The following is a 14,080-nucleotide window of genomic DNA, read 5'->3' as shown; positions in this document are numbered from 1 at the left end:
AAAGGAAAAGTCGCTTTTACCCCATGCAGTGCCCACTATTCATTTTGCTAGGACAGTGAATCCTCTTTCAGGAAAGAAATCTTCCTCTGACTTAAATGCACCAACAACATCGCGTCCTTCAAACAAAAGAAAATGCGATCTGCTTTTCTTAAAAGGGAATGTTTTAAGGTAAGATTGAATTTAAATGTTTATTCTTTTTGTAAATATAATTACTTACAATGCGGTTATTTCAACATATGGTCATATACATGTAACTATCACTGGTGAATGTAGTGCCCCCCCCCCCCCCCAAATAGATCATCTGCCAATGGATATTGGAAGTTTATAAAACTCTAAAATTTTATACATGTGCATGTAAAACATGTAATAAATGCTCCAAAAGTATATTTACATTAACTTACAGTGCCCCTGGATATACCAACTATGATGATCAAATTTGTTGAAACTCTACATATTTTTTTTACTTTCAATTCAGGATGTGGAATCTCAGCAGTCACAACATGCACAGTGTACAACCAATCAATCAGACTCACAGAAAGACGTTATTGAACCAGATGATCCAGATATTTATCTGGTATGTTTATCATGTTTATGTTTTCTCAAATTTTCTCATATTGTATGTTTAAAGCTTTTGTATGCATCTTATTTATCAAATTATAATTCATCACTTGTCTTTAATATTATAAAATTTAGAATGCAACAAGAAGTACTCTTGTTCGTTGATAATACGTCGTCGATATATCTGAACGTCGAGTTGAAGGAAACAGCAAGTATTTTCTTCTTTTCATGTATAAGTTTTTAAATAAATTCATATGAATACAAAATAGGTCTGATGATAACGGGGCGCAGCTGTTCCCATGGGAATTCCGACAGATATTTGGAAGACTTGATCTCCAAACACTACAAAGATATTGTCAATCAGATACTCGAAATTACAAGGCAAGTGTGGATCGTTTCCTTTCTTTACAAATGAGTCTACATTTCCAATGGCATCAAGTTCGATGAACCTTGTAAATACTTCATCATGTAACGTAAGAGCATCTCTTGAAGATATGTAATGGCAAATTAAATGAACTTTGTGACAGTACTAAGAGACACCGGTTGTAACGGCGTTGTAGTTTGCAGGTATTAGTTAGATGATGTTCAGCTTACAAGAAATAATCAAATTTGCATTCTGGAGGATTAGTCTATAATTCAAGCACATGTTGCGTAAGTGACACTCCATACTTCGTACAAAAAACGAACGCTTCGTGTTTGGAAAACCTAATGTATTCCTTGTTATTAAGGATCCAAATAAAACCTTGACACCAAATCAAGCTCATGCAGTTGTGACAAGGCAGCAAGCTCGAAATGAAGATAAGAAGACTAAATTTCTTTGTGTTCCATAAATCATAGACGATGATATCTGTCATGACGGCATCAAGGCAGCAGAGGTGAAAGACGAGACGTTAAACAAGATACGCTCTTTGGTAGGCCAAGATGGGGACTCCATGGTATCCTACATCAGTGAAAAAGCTATTGTTTATCGTGTTTTCCAGGCAGATAAACATCAGATTGTAAAGCGATTTACACCGTTGTTGGTTATACCAAAGAAATTTAGGACTGGAATTCTTTCTCTCGCCCATGAGACTATTATGACCGTCACCTAGGTACTTCCAGGAAAGCCAGCGAAGTCCTAGCAGAATTTTATTGGCAGGGGGGTTAAGTAGACGTACGTCTATTCTGTAGATCATGCTACATATGTCAACGGACCACTCCGGAAGGCAGGACTACAAAACATGCAAAAGTAATTTCAGTGTTCATATCAAGTTGACTAATGACCAGCTTATCCGCAACAAGAAATTTCCTCTGATGTTTATTTCAAGAGGCTTTGTCTGTGATGACGAGGTTAAGAAGATGATGGAATCTTTTGTGATCGAGCCATCGACAAGTCCATACTGTTCTCCGATAGTCATCCTTAGAAAGAAAGATGGTTCGAACAGGTTTTGTAACAATTTTCGTGCAATTAATAATGTAACGGATCTCGATGCAGAAACTATTCCAAATGCTGATCATATCTTTGTGCAACTCTCTGGCTGTAAATATGATACGAAATTTGATACTGGCAGCTACCACTGGATGAAGCAGCGAAGGAGATCAAAGCTTTTCAAGCACCACTTGGTTTGTTGTAATTCAGGTTGATGCCCTTGGGCTTGACAAAAGCTTCCAAAAGTTTCAGTCGCCTATTGTGAAAGCTTTTCGACGGAATGCAGTGTGTTGATAACTTTGATTACGATGTAATTGTATATACTCGTACATTTTAGGAACACATCGACGTGATTCAGCATCTTCTGCAAAGACTTCGTGCAGCTAATTTGACTGAAAAACCAAGCAAGTGTTTCATTAGATACGGAAGCCTCGAGTGTCGTGGACATTGTGCGGGAAATGAAGAATTTAGACCTCCTCCTGACAAAGTTTCCGGTATTCACAACTTTTCCAAACCTTCATCAAAAAAGCTGGTACGTTCATTTTTAGGTCTGGTAGGATTCATTCCGACTTAAATTACCTGATTTGAATGAAACTTTTGATTTACAGACAAATGCGTCGGGGATCGAGGTATTTGGACAGTTTTTATCCAGTACGAGAATGGTATGAAAACACCTGTTGCATACACAAGCAAGAAAATATTTGCTTAACCTTTGAACTGTTGAGTGTTTAATTGTTAAGTAATTTACCTGACATTTGAAAAGATTCTTGTTGCATACACAAGCAAGAATCTGTTCAAATGTCAGGCAAATTACTTCACAATTAAACACTCAACAGTTCAAAAGTTAAGCAAATATTTTTATGGTTAAGATTTTCTACTAGAAACAAACTACCGACTCCTTGTTTTTCTTACTATCTGTAAGATATCTCTCTAGGATAATTATGTCTAGCTGTTTTATTCTGAGGGAGAAAGCATTTCATTCCGTTTCCTTGAATGCACATAGTATATAATTGTTTTGAGAAAAAACATTATTGAACATTTCTTTGAAAAACTAAAAAAAAATATCAATATACATAACAACATGTGCTAAAGTTAACTATTTTCTTAGCATGCAAAATTTGAAAATTCAATGAATTCTTTTAAATGTTCACTGCAAATAAAAAAATCATCTATAAATTGTGAATTTTTAATTGCTAAACATTCTACAAAATTTTAAAAAAGCTTTCTTAATACAATAAAATAAGATTATTCTCTGTGAACAAAATTAATTTTAAAAAAAATCGTACAATGTATCTTTTACTTGACACAGGGCAGGGTTCTCCATTGGCCTTTTAACGTGGCGGTCCCGCCACAGTTAAATTTCTTCGCACCACAGTTTAAAAAAATAGCGCCATATTTCCGCCACAGTAAATTATTAGCGTCACAGTAAGATCGTCGTCGATCAGGAACATATCTTAAAATGTATAAATTTAGAATTCTGAAAATGAAACAAAATTATAAACCGTTCTTCAGTAATCAAATAATGACTAGTCGTCATTTTACTCTAATTAGGACACATTTCTTGGCTTGCACAATTAATTTAAGGAATCACTGTCTAGTTAGTAGAGTATGCCAGGGCATCAACGATAGTTGGAAACGTGGGATAATTTGCATAACGGGCGAATCCCGTTATGCATAAATTATCCCACGTTTCCAACTATCGTTGATGTCCCTGGCATACTCTACTATCTAGACAGTGATTCCTTATATTTCCATTGCATTGTGAAATAAAATAGTAAATTTTAAAAATGTAGACTAATAGATTTAAATTACACGATGTCTCCCATGTCAATTTAATAGTCCCCGCCCTGTGAGGTCAAACACAAAGACAGCCGCACGAGATTTACATGCATATTAGGCCTACACAGCGTCAGACGCTAGGACATACGCACGAGATTTACATGGCTATCAGGCCTCCTTATATCCTGGCCTATCGCTTTGCGAAATTTGCATTTCGGTAGAATGATCAAGATATTCTAGTCAACTTACTTTCAAAGATACAGAGAAAACAAATAGAAATGGAAATATTATATTTTACCCTCGCGCTATGTTTTCACAATTATCCCTAATTGCGAAGTCATAAATTATCTAATTTTACTACAGTTGCTCACAATCCGGATATATATATATTTATCTCTACCATACGGTTTCTGCAATTACTGAATATTATGCATTTCCAGTTATCATGTAACGAAATCCCGGTAATAAATAAATCTTTCAATGCTGAGTATTACCAGACTTCTATTTAATCATAATAATTCTAAAGACACTCTTTTTAGAACAGACAATGGAAATATATACAGCAGGTAAGCGCTATCCACGTAATTAAAATTAAACACAGAATTTGGTGTACCAAGTGTAAACATCTTTTAGATCAATAACGAAATAACTATGAAACATACACATCACTAAAGGTTTGCTATGCAGCCGCAACACCTGTACCCAGATATATTTATATTACATGAATTAAATGATTTTTCTTATGATATTTGACATAGCAGTGTACTGCGTTATCTTAATTTCAAAAATGTTTTACAAGGGATTTTATTTCAGGACTATTTTATTTATATATGTTCTCTTTTCGAAAAATCATTAATGTTTCAGCAGAATGATGAGTAAAAGCATTTTCATTATCAATATTGAAGGCCGATAAATATTCTTAAATAAACATAAATTGGAACATTTTTGGATAATTAAAAAATCAAACAGTGTTTCTGATAAGATAGGCATAATTTGTAAATGTCGCCATACATATAAGGTTTGAATACCGTTTGACTTGTTATAGTTATTTTTCACAGATATAGGGAAATTCCATTGAACAAGGGTAATCTTGCCAATTTCCAAGATATACTTTCAATACACAGTTTTCAGTTGTTCCACCACTTGGGTCACCAGGATTCCATTTCTCAAATACAATTTGTTCCCTGGAGTGTTGCCAATAAAAGGTTCCCTCTGAATCAGCGTCTGTTGCTCCCGACCACCAGTCTCCACCCATGCCTATTTAATGAGTAATTTTTTTCAGCAATCTATACCAAAAAATTACCTTTTCCTTAAAATCTTTGTTACATGCATAATTTTTTCAGGTAAAGACAATTGAAAATATTTTTGGGGGGGGGGGGATATCAACTTCATTCTTATGATCTAGTCCAATAATCGGAGTCTTTAGTAGAGCGAGTCTTTTTTCTCATGTCAGTTTGACTTGTCCCTTTCAGATTGCTTGTACACTCAATATTTAAATTTAGCTGTCGTCATATACAACTTCATTCCTCACTACAAGAGATCGCTTAGTAGAAATACCTGTACTAAATTATTTGAATCCTGTAAATCATATACGGTACCAATTTTGATACACCAGACGCGCACCTCGACAAACTATGTCCCCCCAGGGTTCCCACGCCGAAACCCCGGAAATCCGAATTAAATTTACAATATGTCTTGTTAATTTTATCGTATGAAGCTAATACATGAAATGAAAAAGTGTCTTATTTCTCCTGAATTATTGACCCCTAAAGTGGGAAACAATTGCGTTGTACTTACCATCAAAAGAAAAAAAAGTTTGTAAATCTTAATTAAGCTAGTACATGTATGTGCAAAGATTAAATCAAATCAGAAAAATAAGATAGTAGAATACACCTTTGAAATCATATTTGTCTCACCTCTTCTAAAAACAACAGGAAAAAACGAATAAAATCACTATAATGTCAATATTCAATAATCTTTGTAGGACAAACTGCCCTATTCTGTTCGATATGGAGACGTTCCTTAAGACATTCCGGAACCTAAATTTAGAACGTGATTATGACACCTACTGTAATTTAACTGTCTGGTCTTAAATAAAGTGTTACTCTTGATTCCTTCATAGCATTTTTACGAGTAGAAATACAATTCACAAAAAAGATTTTCTTTTCTTTAGAATGAAGCATCATTATAACATATGGAAAAAGTTACTTCCATTTCCGAAATATATGTAAAGATAATGTTAATACCTTCACATGATTCAATAAGTTACTTAGCTAATTGAACAAATAAATATTGAAAGGCAGGTAGGCTTTTTGATGTGATTTAATGATAATTTTCTAAATGTATTTTCCAATTGTTATCTAACATTTAGACATATTTTTAATCAACATGTTAAAAAAATTTCATTTGATATTAACAAATAATTCAAGAGAAAATGAAACTCATGATTATTTAACGGTACCCCCCCCCCCCAAAGTGAAATCGAAAATGTCGTCATTATTTCTATGCCTCTCTTACGCATCGATCAGAGCCTTAATACTTCTGTGCATGGAGGTCTTCGGTGCATTTATCTTTCTCATATCACAAAGAAATATTATCTAACCATTCCAACAAGGTAGCTCTTAGCTGGTCAAGAGGGGCCGGGATATTCCGAGGCCTTCTTATTCTACACTTTAGTTAGTCTCACAAATGTTCAATTGGAGAAAAAGGTGAATTGTACGGACACAGTCGAGTAGGTTAATGTGGGTTTTTTTTCTAGAAAGGAATGATATACCCTGGCTACATTGGGTAAACTTGCGACAAAAAATAGGCATACGCTCTTGAGACGAGCACCTCCGTCAACAAGCTTGCAGAACAAACTCGCGCAGTCGGTATTTTTTCCAGTTTTGGAGATGAAGTGAAGACCTCGTAATTGCCTCCTCCATTAAACGTAGTTTTGGTGGTAGTAATGTCGTGATTACGCCAGTGGTAGGATGGATAGCCCTGTCTTGACAAGGCCTCGTTATACGCTGACGTTCTCGTCATGGTAGGTCGAAATCTCTTCCACTCTTTCTCTGGGAACCGATAAGATGTCTTATGGTAGAAAATGCACAAAAAACTTTTCAACAACCTATTGTTATCTTTGTTTTCTAAGGCAATGCAATTGCCAGACAACATTGAACTTCTGTCAGCTGTACCATTTTTGCACGAAATTCAAATTGACTTTAAATAGGGGGAAAAAAGTGTATATACCCCAGCTGCAGAGTACCAACTTGTATTACAAAATTTGTTGACAAACCTGTCATCGTCAACCTGCACGTGCTTTTGGTTTTTTACCACTTTCTCTATGTGAAGTCATACCTTTAAAGATTGAATAATTTTGAACACCAACTTAGGTGCAAAGTAACCAAATTACCTCCCACACAAAATTTCATGATTTTCGCTCAAGTAGTAAAATAATTATCAAATATTTTGTCACCCTGCGTTTCTTTTTCCTTTCAGTATATATTTAGATATTCAGTGTTACTAAAGGGGGAAGGGGGTTTTGTTACAAATATGAGTTATTTATGTATTTAAAAAATATTGACTGAGGAATTCAAAAGATCAAATATACATTACCATTACTCCTGTAATACTCTGTTTGTTGATTTATCCAGTTGTCTTCATCTTCAGATTCTATGGCCATCAGATAAGCTCCCATTGATGAACAGTTATGCTGAAGGGAAAAAAACAACAACATTTGATTCTTAATTAAATACCGTACATGTATAAACATATGAGATTTAAAAAATTACTTAAAGGACAACCTATTTGATTTAGAATTTATTCTTTCTAATGAATACCTGAGCAGTAGTCCAGTTAACTCTCTGATGAACAAAGCAGTACAAAGATCCCTGGTTTTCTTTCCAAGCCTCTGGACAATCAAACTCTTGTTCTAGTGTGCCTCCTGTATATATATATATATATATATATATATATATATATTGAATTCTTAAAACTTTTTCCTATTTGTGAGCTAGTTTTTTTCCCCAGATTTATATATCAAAACAATAGGCTCACGGTGGGTGTGACCAGTCAACAGGAGTTGCTTTCTCCTCTGTGGCACGTGATCGTACATGCATATCTTATGTTTTCAGCGGTCTGTGTTAGCTCAGCTCTCGTTTATATCCTCACATGGTTGTGAGCGGTCAATAGGAGATGTTTATTCCTCCTAGGCACCTGAATCCACCTCTGGAATTTCCATAGGTCTGTGTTTGATGCCATGTCCACAGATTTGTAGTGATTATATATTTCTTTCAGATAGATCACTGATCGTTATCGTCACCTTTCTCATGTTGGACTTTTGAGCCTGATTACTACTCGTTATCTTCATATTTCATTTTGAGATTTAGTCTTTTGTCTAATATTTGGTTCGGTGCGTTTTGCGTCTGAAATCTACGGAAGCCGGTAGGTGCCAGGTAGAAAAATATTTTATCTGGCGGCCGCCGCCAGATAACTTTCTGGCGGCCGCCAGATAACTTATCTGGCGGCCGCCAGATCTTTTTAACTGGCGACCGCCAGTTATTTATGTAGCGGCCGCCAGATAATTATTTCGCGGCCGCGAGAAGGTTATCTGGCGGCCGCCAGATTAAATATTTTTTCTACCTGGCACCAACCGGCTTCCGTAGAAATCGCCTATTAATTCTAGTGTAAAAAACCATATCAATGCATCATTTCATATAACAGTGGCATACATTTGAAATTCAAGTGTTTACATATGTGTTCAGCAAGAGAGGAGGATATATATTGCAAACCTCTGGTACATGTTTTATAAATAGTGTTTATTATATTCCATGCATGCTTATTATGATAAATATAATTAATCAATTATTCCGATGATAAGAGAAAGACAGAAAACAGAAAAAAATGATATGGGAATAGTTCAATAAACTTATATCTCGTAGAATATTCTTCTGTGCAAAAATTATCATAGCGGGTTCCAGTAAATATTCTACCAAGCCTCTTTCTTTACTCATCTTTAAAATATTTGCAGTAGTGAAAATACAAATAGCAAATACAGCATAAAATTAAGTCAAATGCTGACTGACGTTTTTCATACTAATTGTAAGGCCATTATTTACACACTTACTTGTTAATGGATTTTTCCGTTTTTCCCAATCATGACAAAGAGTACACGGGTGGGTGTGACTGATCGGCAGTGGATGCTCACTCCTCTGTGGCACCTGATCCCACCTCTGATGTTTTTGGAGGTCTGTGTTCGCTCTGCTCTCGATTTGTGTCGTTAAAATAGACACTGAGCTTGAATACTGTTCGTTATCTCCATATTTCATTCTCCTGTAATAATTCTTCATTAAAATCAAATACAATTAGAATTTAATGACTTCAAGCAAGAAATTGATTTTTACGACTGTGATGTAATTCCGTAAGATGTTAAGAAAATATTACCGAATTCTCAATTTTCTGCAAAAATCTTATTCGTGCAAAAAAGTTTCTCTTCAAAGGTGAGTATCTCGGCTTGAAGGTAAGAATTACCAGAAAATAACATGTTTTGATGGATGTAAATTTTCTCCATAGAATGGTATGCAAGATTTTTTTTCACATATAAAGAATCTATTATCCGATACAGCTTTAAAACTTTGCAAAAATTACGTTTTCCTTTGAAGATGTCAGATATTATATCTAGCATGTTAGAATAAGTGTGACAGGCGAATTTCCATGAAGATTAAAACAAAGTGTACGAGGTAATGAGTGTATGACCAAGTAACTTTCACTGTGAGAAAAAGACAACTATTCTAATCAAAATAGCTGATTTAATGCTATGTTATTGTTGTTATACATGTATATTTACAGCTGCTTACTTACTGTTCTTCTCAAAATAAATCCAATTTGTGTTGGTCAGCGGTAATTTGTCATCAATTGTCAAAATCTTATTCAAAAAACGGCAAGTTCGAAACTCATCACTGAACATGAATGCAATACATGTCATTGTTTTACTGCAAAAGCTGGCACAGAAAATTGCAGTTTTGGACTTCCTTGATGAAATTTCATTTGTGGAATTTGTGCCATCGAATGTATATTTTCTATTGTATGTCCACTCCAACATAGACGACAAAACAATAGTCTCTAAGAATTCAATGAAGAATGTCGCAACAAAAACCCAAAGTATTCTTACCATGTTATTTTTATTTTACAGCTTCAGTAAAGGTAGTAAAAATATTTCAGATCCCTACACTATCATTGTCGTCCAGGCAAATTACTCTTCTACGTCCGTATATGTAAAAACGTATTTAATAATCAATAGTACACTTAAAACGGCCTAAGTAAAATGAAACAATTTTAAGTATTCCATTCAAAGATCGATCTTTCAATGCAGTTATTTAAAAAAAAATGAAGTAGTTATGTTACCTCAAGATAAAATATAATTTAATACTTTAGGAGAAGAGAATACGGATTAAAAAATTAAAAGACCCAGTACTAACCTCATTGATCATGGCAACAAAATGTTTTAAGATAATGCATGCAAATGCAGAGAGAAAGAAAAGTATTATCAAATCTTCTAGTCAATTTTGAAACAAAAGGTGAAACGATATTCATTTCACTGATCATCCCAATACATTGCTTCCTTTACAATCTTAATTAATCCTTGATTTTTTAAAGTGTATAATATTGCAAAAAATCACTGGTTCATTTGTCATCACTAATTTTATACAGCCTCATTTATAAATGGTTTCCGTCTTCACTTTCGCGGCTCATCATTTCAGAACGTGAATTATGTTATCTATGTTCTATTTGCCATTTTATAATTATTGCAGGCGCATCTTCGGTTTACAAAAACTTTCTTGGGATGAAATGTTCAATTTTCCCTCCAAATGCATGCAATATTCATTATATTACACAAATGCATATGACAGTGAACCATGGGTGCATAAATTCTTCTCAGTCAATAATTTTTGTCGCTCCAATTTCATTGAAAGGGGAAATATTATTTTCGGTCGATCTGTCTGTCTGTCTGTATTTCTTTGTGTAACACTTTCGTTTCCAGAAGATATCTCGAGATGCTTTTGAACTTTTGCAATGAAATGTTATATCACAACTCCCGATGGCCTAAAGAAAATCCTATTGATTTTGAGGTCCAAAGGTCAAGGTCATAAATTTATAGATTCTGTATTTGTGTAACACTTTCGTTTCCAGGGGGTTAGGGTATTCGCTTCGTGATCAGGAGGCTCGGGTTCGATTCTCGTTCGCCGAGGCGCGTCAAACCTAACACATAATCATAGGTAGTGACTGTTCCTTCGCCAAGCGTCCGGCACTAGAAGTGAAAGTCACGGGTCTTTCGGATGACACCTTTAAAACCAAGCTCCCGTGTCAGGGTAGGCGTTGACACGATAAAGAACCCTCACTGCTCAATGGTCCCGAGTGCCTAGTATACATTGTACTAAGTAAATTTGAAGCCCTTCACCAGTATATGATGACGTCTCTATATGAGTGAAAACTTGAATTATAATTCTCATTAAAAAAAAAATTAAAGCTTTTGCAATGCAAACTATAACACAACTCCTTATTGCCCCAACCGCCCCTCTCCAAGCGTCCAGTCCCGTTTTTTTTTTTAAATTTTGGTGAGGTTTGTTGTTATCACAAGTCAATTGGAAATGTGTTGGCATCGATCATTGTCAAAGTTTCTTAGTCACTCCCCGTTTGTATTAAAACCGCATGGCATTTTTTTTTAGCAAGGGGCATGTGGAGAGCTATTACATATAATATGTCGGGAGAATTTACATGGTGCATCTTTTACAACTGTTTAGTAAAGACTAAATGCGTTGTGTGAAATTTGGAAAATATCGAATGTGTCAAAAACGAAAATTTGAATGTTACAGGGACAGAGGAAATCTGTGATATTTTCAGACAAAGCACAAGTATTTGTTGGTTAAACGATAAACATATACTAGGAAAATGGCCAATAAGAAGTGGCCAATAACACGTAAAACACCAATATGCAGAAAGGTTTTGGATCCGCGCCCAATTTCATACAAGTAGGTTTGTGTTAGGTGTACAAACCTTCTCATAAAACCATTTTTTCACTGTGATAAATATTTTATATAAAACATCTTCTGTACACATTTTGAAGAATAAGCAATCAAATCTATATATCTATATTGGCATTTACAAGGTGAAAACTTTGTATAAGAAGATCGTTATGTAGATGTTTACATTAACAGAAAACAAAAGATAAAATCCGAAGACCCGACCCAATTTTTAGGCAACCTGATTGCCCCTCATAGGTAATATTTTCCACTCTGCGTAATAAGAAGATGTTCAGTGCTTGAAGAATTCATTGTTTATTCTAAAACATTAAGATTTTTTCTTATCAAATATTTAAAGGTATCTTTTGCATTAACAATTAATTTTATGGAAATTCGTTTCAAATATAATCAGTGATCGGGTTTTAAACTTTAGTTGTATTACAAAGATATATATATTTATTTATATATAATTGTGTGACTCATGACGCACTAATATTGATGAAAGATAGTGAAAACACCATTGTGCATATCAAATCTAGAATATCGCAAGTAATAAAAGATGAACATAAAAATTACAGACTAAATCTCATGATTATTTTTAACATGATACACTGTTTTTAATTAATCGACTATCCAATTTCCAGAACACATAAAGTTGAATTGAAATAAATATCGATTTCACCTGTAGCTAGAATTTTCAATTTCATTTAAAAAGTAATTAAGATCCAAGATTTTCATTTACCAATTCAACAAAAAATGCTATATCCTGTTAAAAAATAATCGGTCTTCCAATGTCCAAAATCTACCACTTGAATTTCAGATGAAATATTGATTTCACCTAGCTGGCACATTTCCATTTCGTTCACCTAGTAATTAAGATAAAAGATTTAAATTCTTACAATTCAAGAAATTAATTACATTTGATATGAATTTTATACAGTGTATATAATTGATGCATATGTTGATCTTCCAGTCAAGTAAGCTTAGTGGTCAAAGTCAATCCTAAAACAAGTAGTCACTGTTACTGTACATATTGTCGTCCGCGACAATATGTACCTGCCCTCACTGCACACATTGTTGTCAATCGGTTCATATTGCCCGCAGCTGAAGTTTACACACGTATATATTGTAGCCGTGATATTATGTACCTACCCTCCCTGCAGATATTATCGCCCCACAGTAATGTTTGCTAAAGGACGTGTCTAGTAGGCTATATCATGCAGCGTGATTGTGACGGTGCATATTATCGTCCTATACCTATTGTCGCCGACGATATTGTGTTCCCCCTCTAACTTCACATATTATGGTCCTTCGGTGTAAATCATCACATATCCTTATTGCACATATTATGATGAAGATGATGATAATATGATCAGAAAAATTAATGAGGCTATGTTGCAGACAAATTGTACATACATGTTAAGATATCCTCAGTTTGATTGATTGATTGATGGTACGTTGTTTAGCGCCCCGTTCGAGAATTTTTCACTCATATAGAGACGTCACCATATACCTGTGAAGGGCTTCAAATTTAGACCTTTACTCGGCACTCAGGGTCATTGATCAGTGAGGGTTCTTTATCGTGCCAACGCCTACCGTGACACGGACCTCGGTTTTTAAGGTCTCAACCGAAGGACGCGCAAGTTTCACTTTAAAGTGCAGAGCGCTTGGCGAAGGAACAGTTGCTACCTTTTTTTATCGACTTAGGTCAGTCGCGGCCGTGATTCGAACACACGACCTTCCGATCACGGAGTCTTTATTTTGAAATATTTATACCAATTGCCTCTTTATATTAATTTACTCTAATAAATGCACTGATATTAAGTGCACTTAAAGTTTTATCCATATTGATATAACTTAAGCTCCCGATTAGTATTGTTTTAATGGACTTTGAGCTTGAATTCTATTCGTTATCTCCCTATTTCATGTGTTTAAAAGATTGACATATTCCGTCCTCTTTTATTTGCCCGATTTTTTTATTTTCAAATACATGTATATCTATAGTTCAATCGTAATCAAAGAAACAGACAAGGGTGGAGCAGTAGTAGTTATGAACGCAGAATTTTACAAAACAAAAATATTACAAATGCTCAATAACAGCGCGTTTTACGATAAAATATCAAAGAACAGTGATAAAAAGACAATACGAAAAATAAAAAAAAAAATTAATAAAAAACCACAATACAACTTCCTTTTTAACAGCCAAAGAAGAGGACTTTTTAAATAATTTTGATTTTAGAGAAAGTGCCTTTTATGGACTTCATAAGATACACAAATCTAAAATAATTAAGGAAGCGATCAAAATACAAAACTCTGCATATATTACAAGTAGCGA

General features: G+C 34.5%; 1 protein-coding gene across 1 annotated transcript; it reads right to left on the bottom strand.

The window, feature by feature from the left end:
* Positions 1-4,790: 4,790 nt before the first annotated feature.
* LOC133186972 (aggrecan core protein-like) lies at positions 4,791-7,987 on the bottom strand. Its single transcript, XM_061322350.1, has 4 exons — positions 7,898-7,987; positions 7,343-7,439; positions 6,661-6,798; positions 4,791-5,002 (listed from the first exon to the last, which is right to left on the bottom strand). Exons 1-4 carry the CDS (start codon positions 7,985-7,987, stop codon positions 4,791-4,793), a joined length of 537 nt encoding a protein of 178 aa, XP_061178334.1.
* Positions 7,988-14,080: the final 6,093 nt, after the last annotated feature.

This window comes from Saccostrea echinata, unplaced genomic scaffold, assembly GCF_033153115.1.
Source record: "Saccostrea echinata isolate AGI-Se365-2 ecotype Australia unplaced genomic scaffold, CSIRO_AGI_Sech_v1 ptg000014l, whole genome shotgun sequence".
NCBI classification, from domain to species: Eukaryota; Metazoa; Mollusca; class Bivalvia; order Ostreida; family Ostreidae; genus Saccostrea; species Saccostrea echinata.
This window is presented reverse-complemented; position numbering and strand designations above follow the sequence as displayed.

Coding starts and splice junctions, on each gene's coding strand:
- LOC133186972 (XM_061322350.1), bottom strand. CDS start 7,987: ATGGCATCAAACACAGACCTATGGAAATTCCAGAGGTGGATTCAGGTG. Junction 7,440..7,897: donor TATTGACCGCTCACAACCAT/GTGAGGATATAA, acceptor TTTTCCCTTCAG/CATAACTGTTCATCAATGGG. Junction 5,003..6,660: donor AACTACGTTTAATGGAGGAG/GCAATTACGAGG, acceptor CTCATTAAATAG/GCATGGGTGGAGACTGGTGG.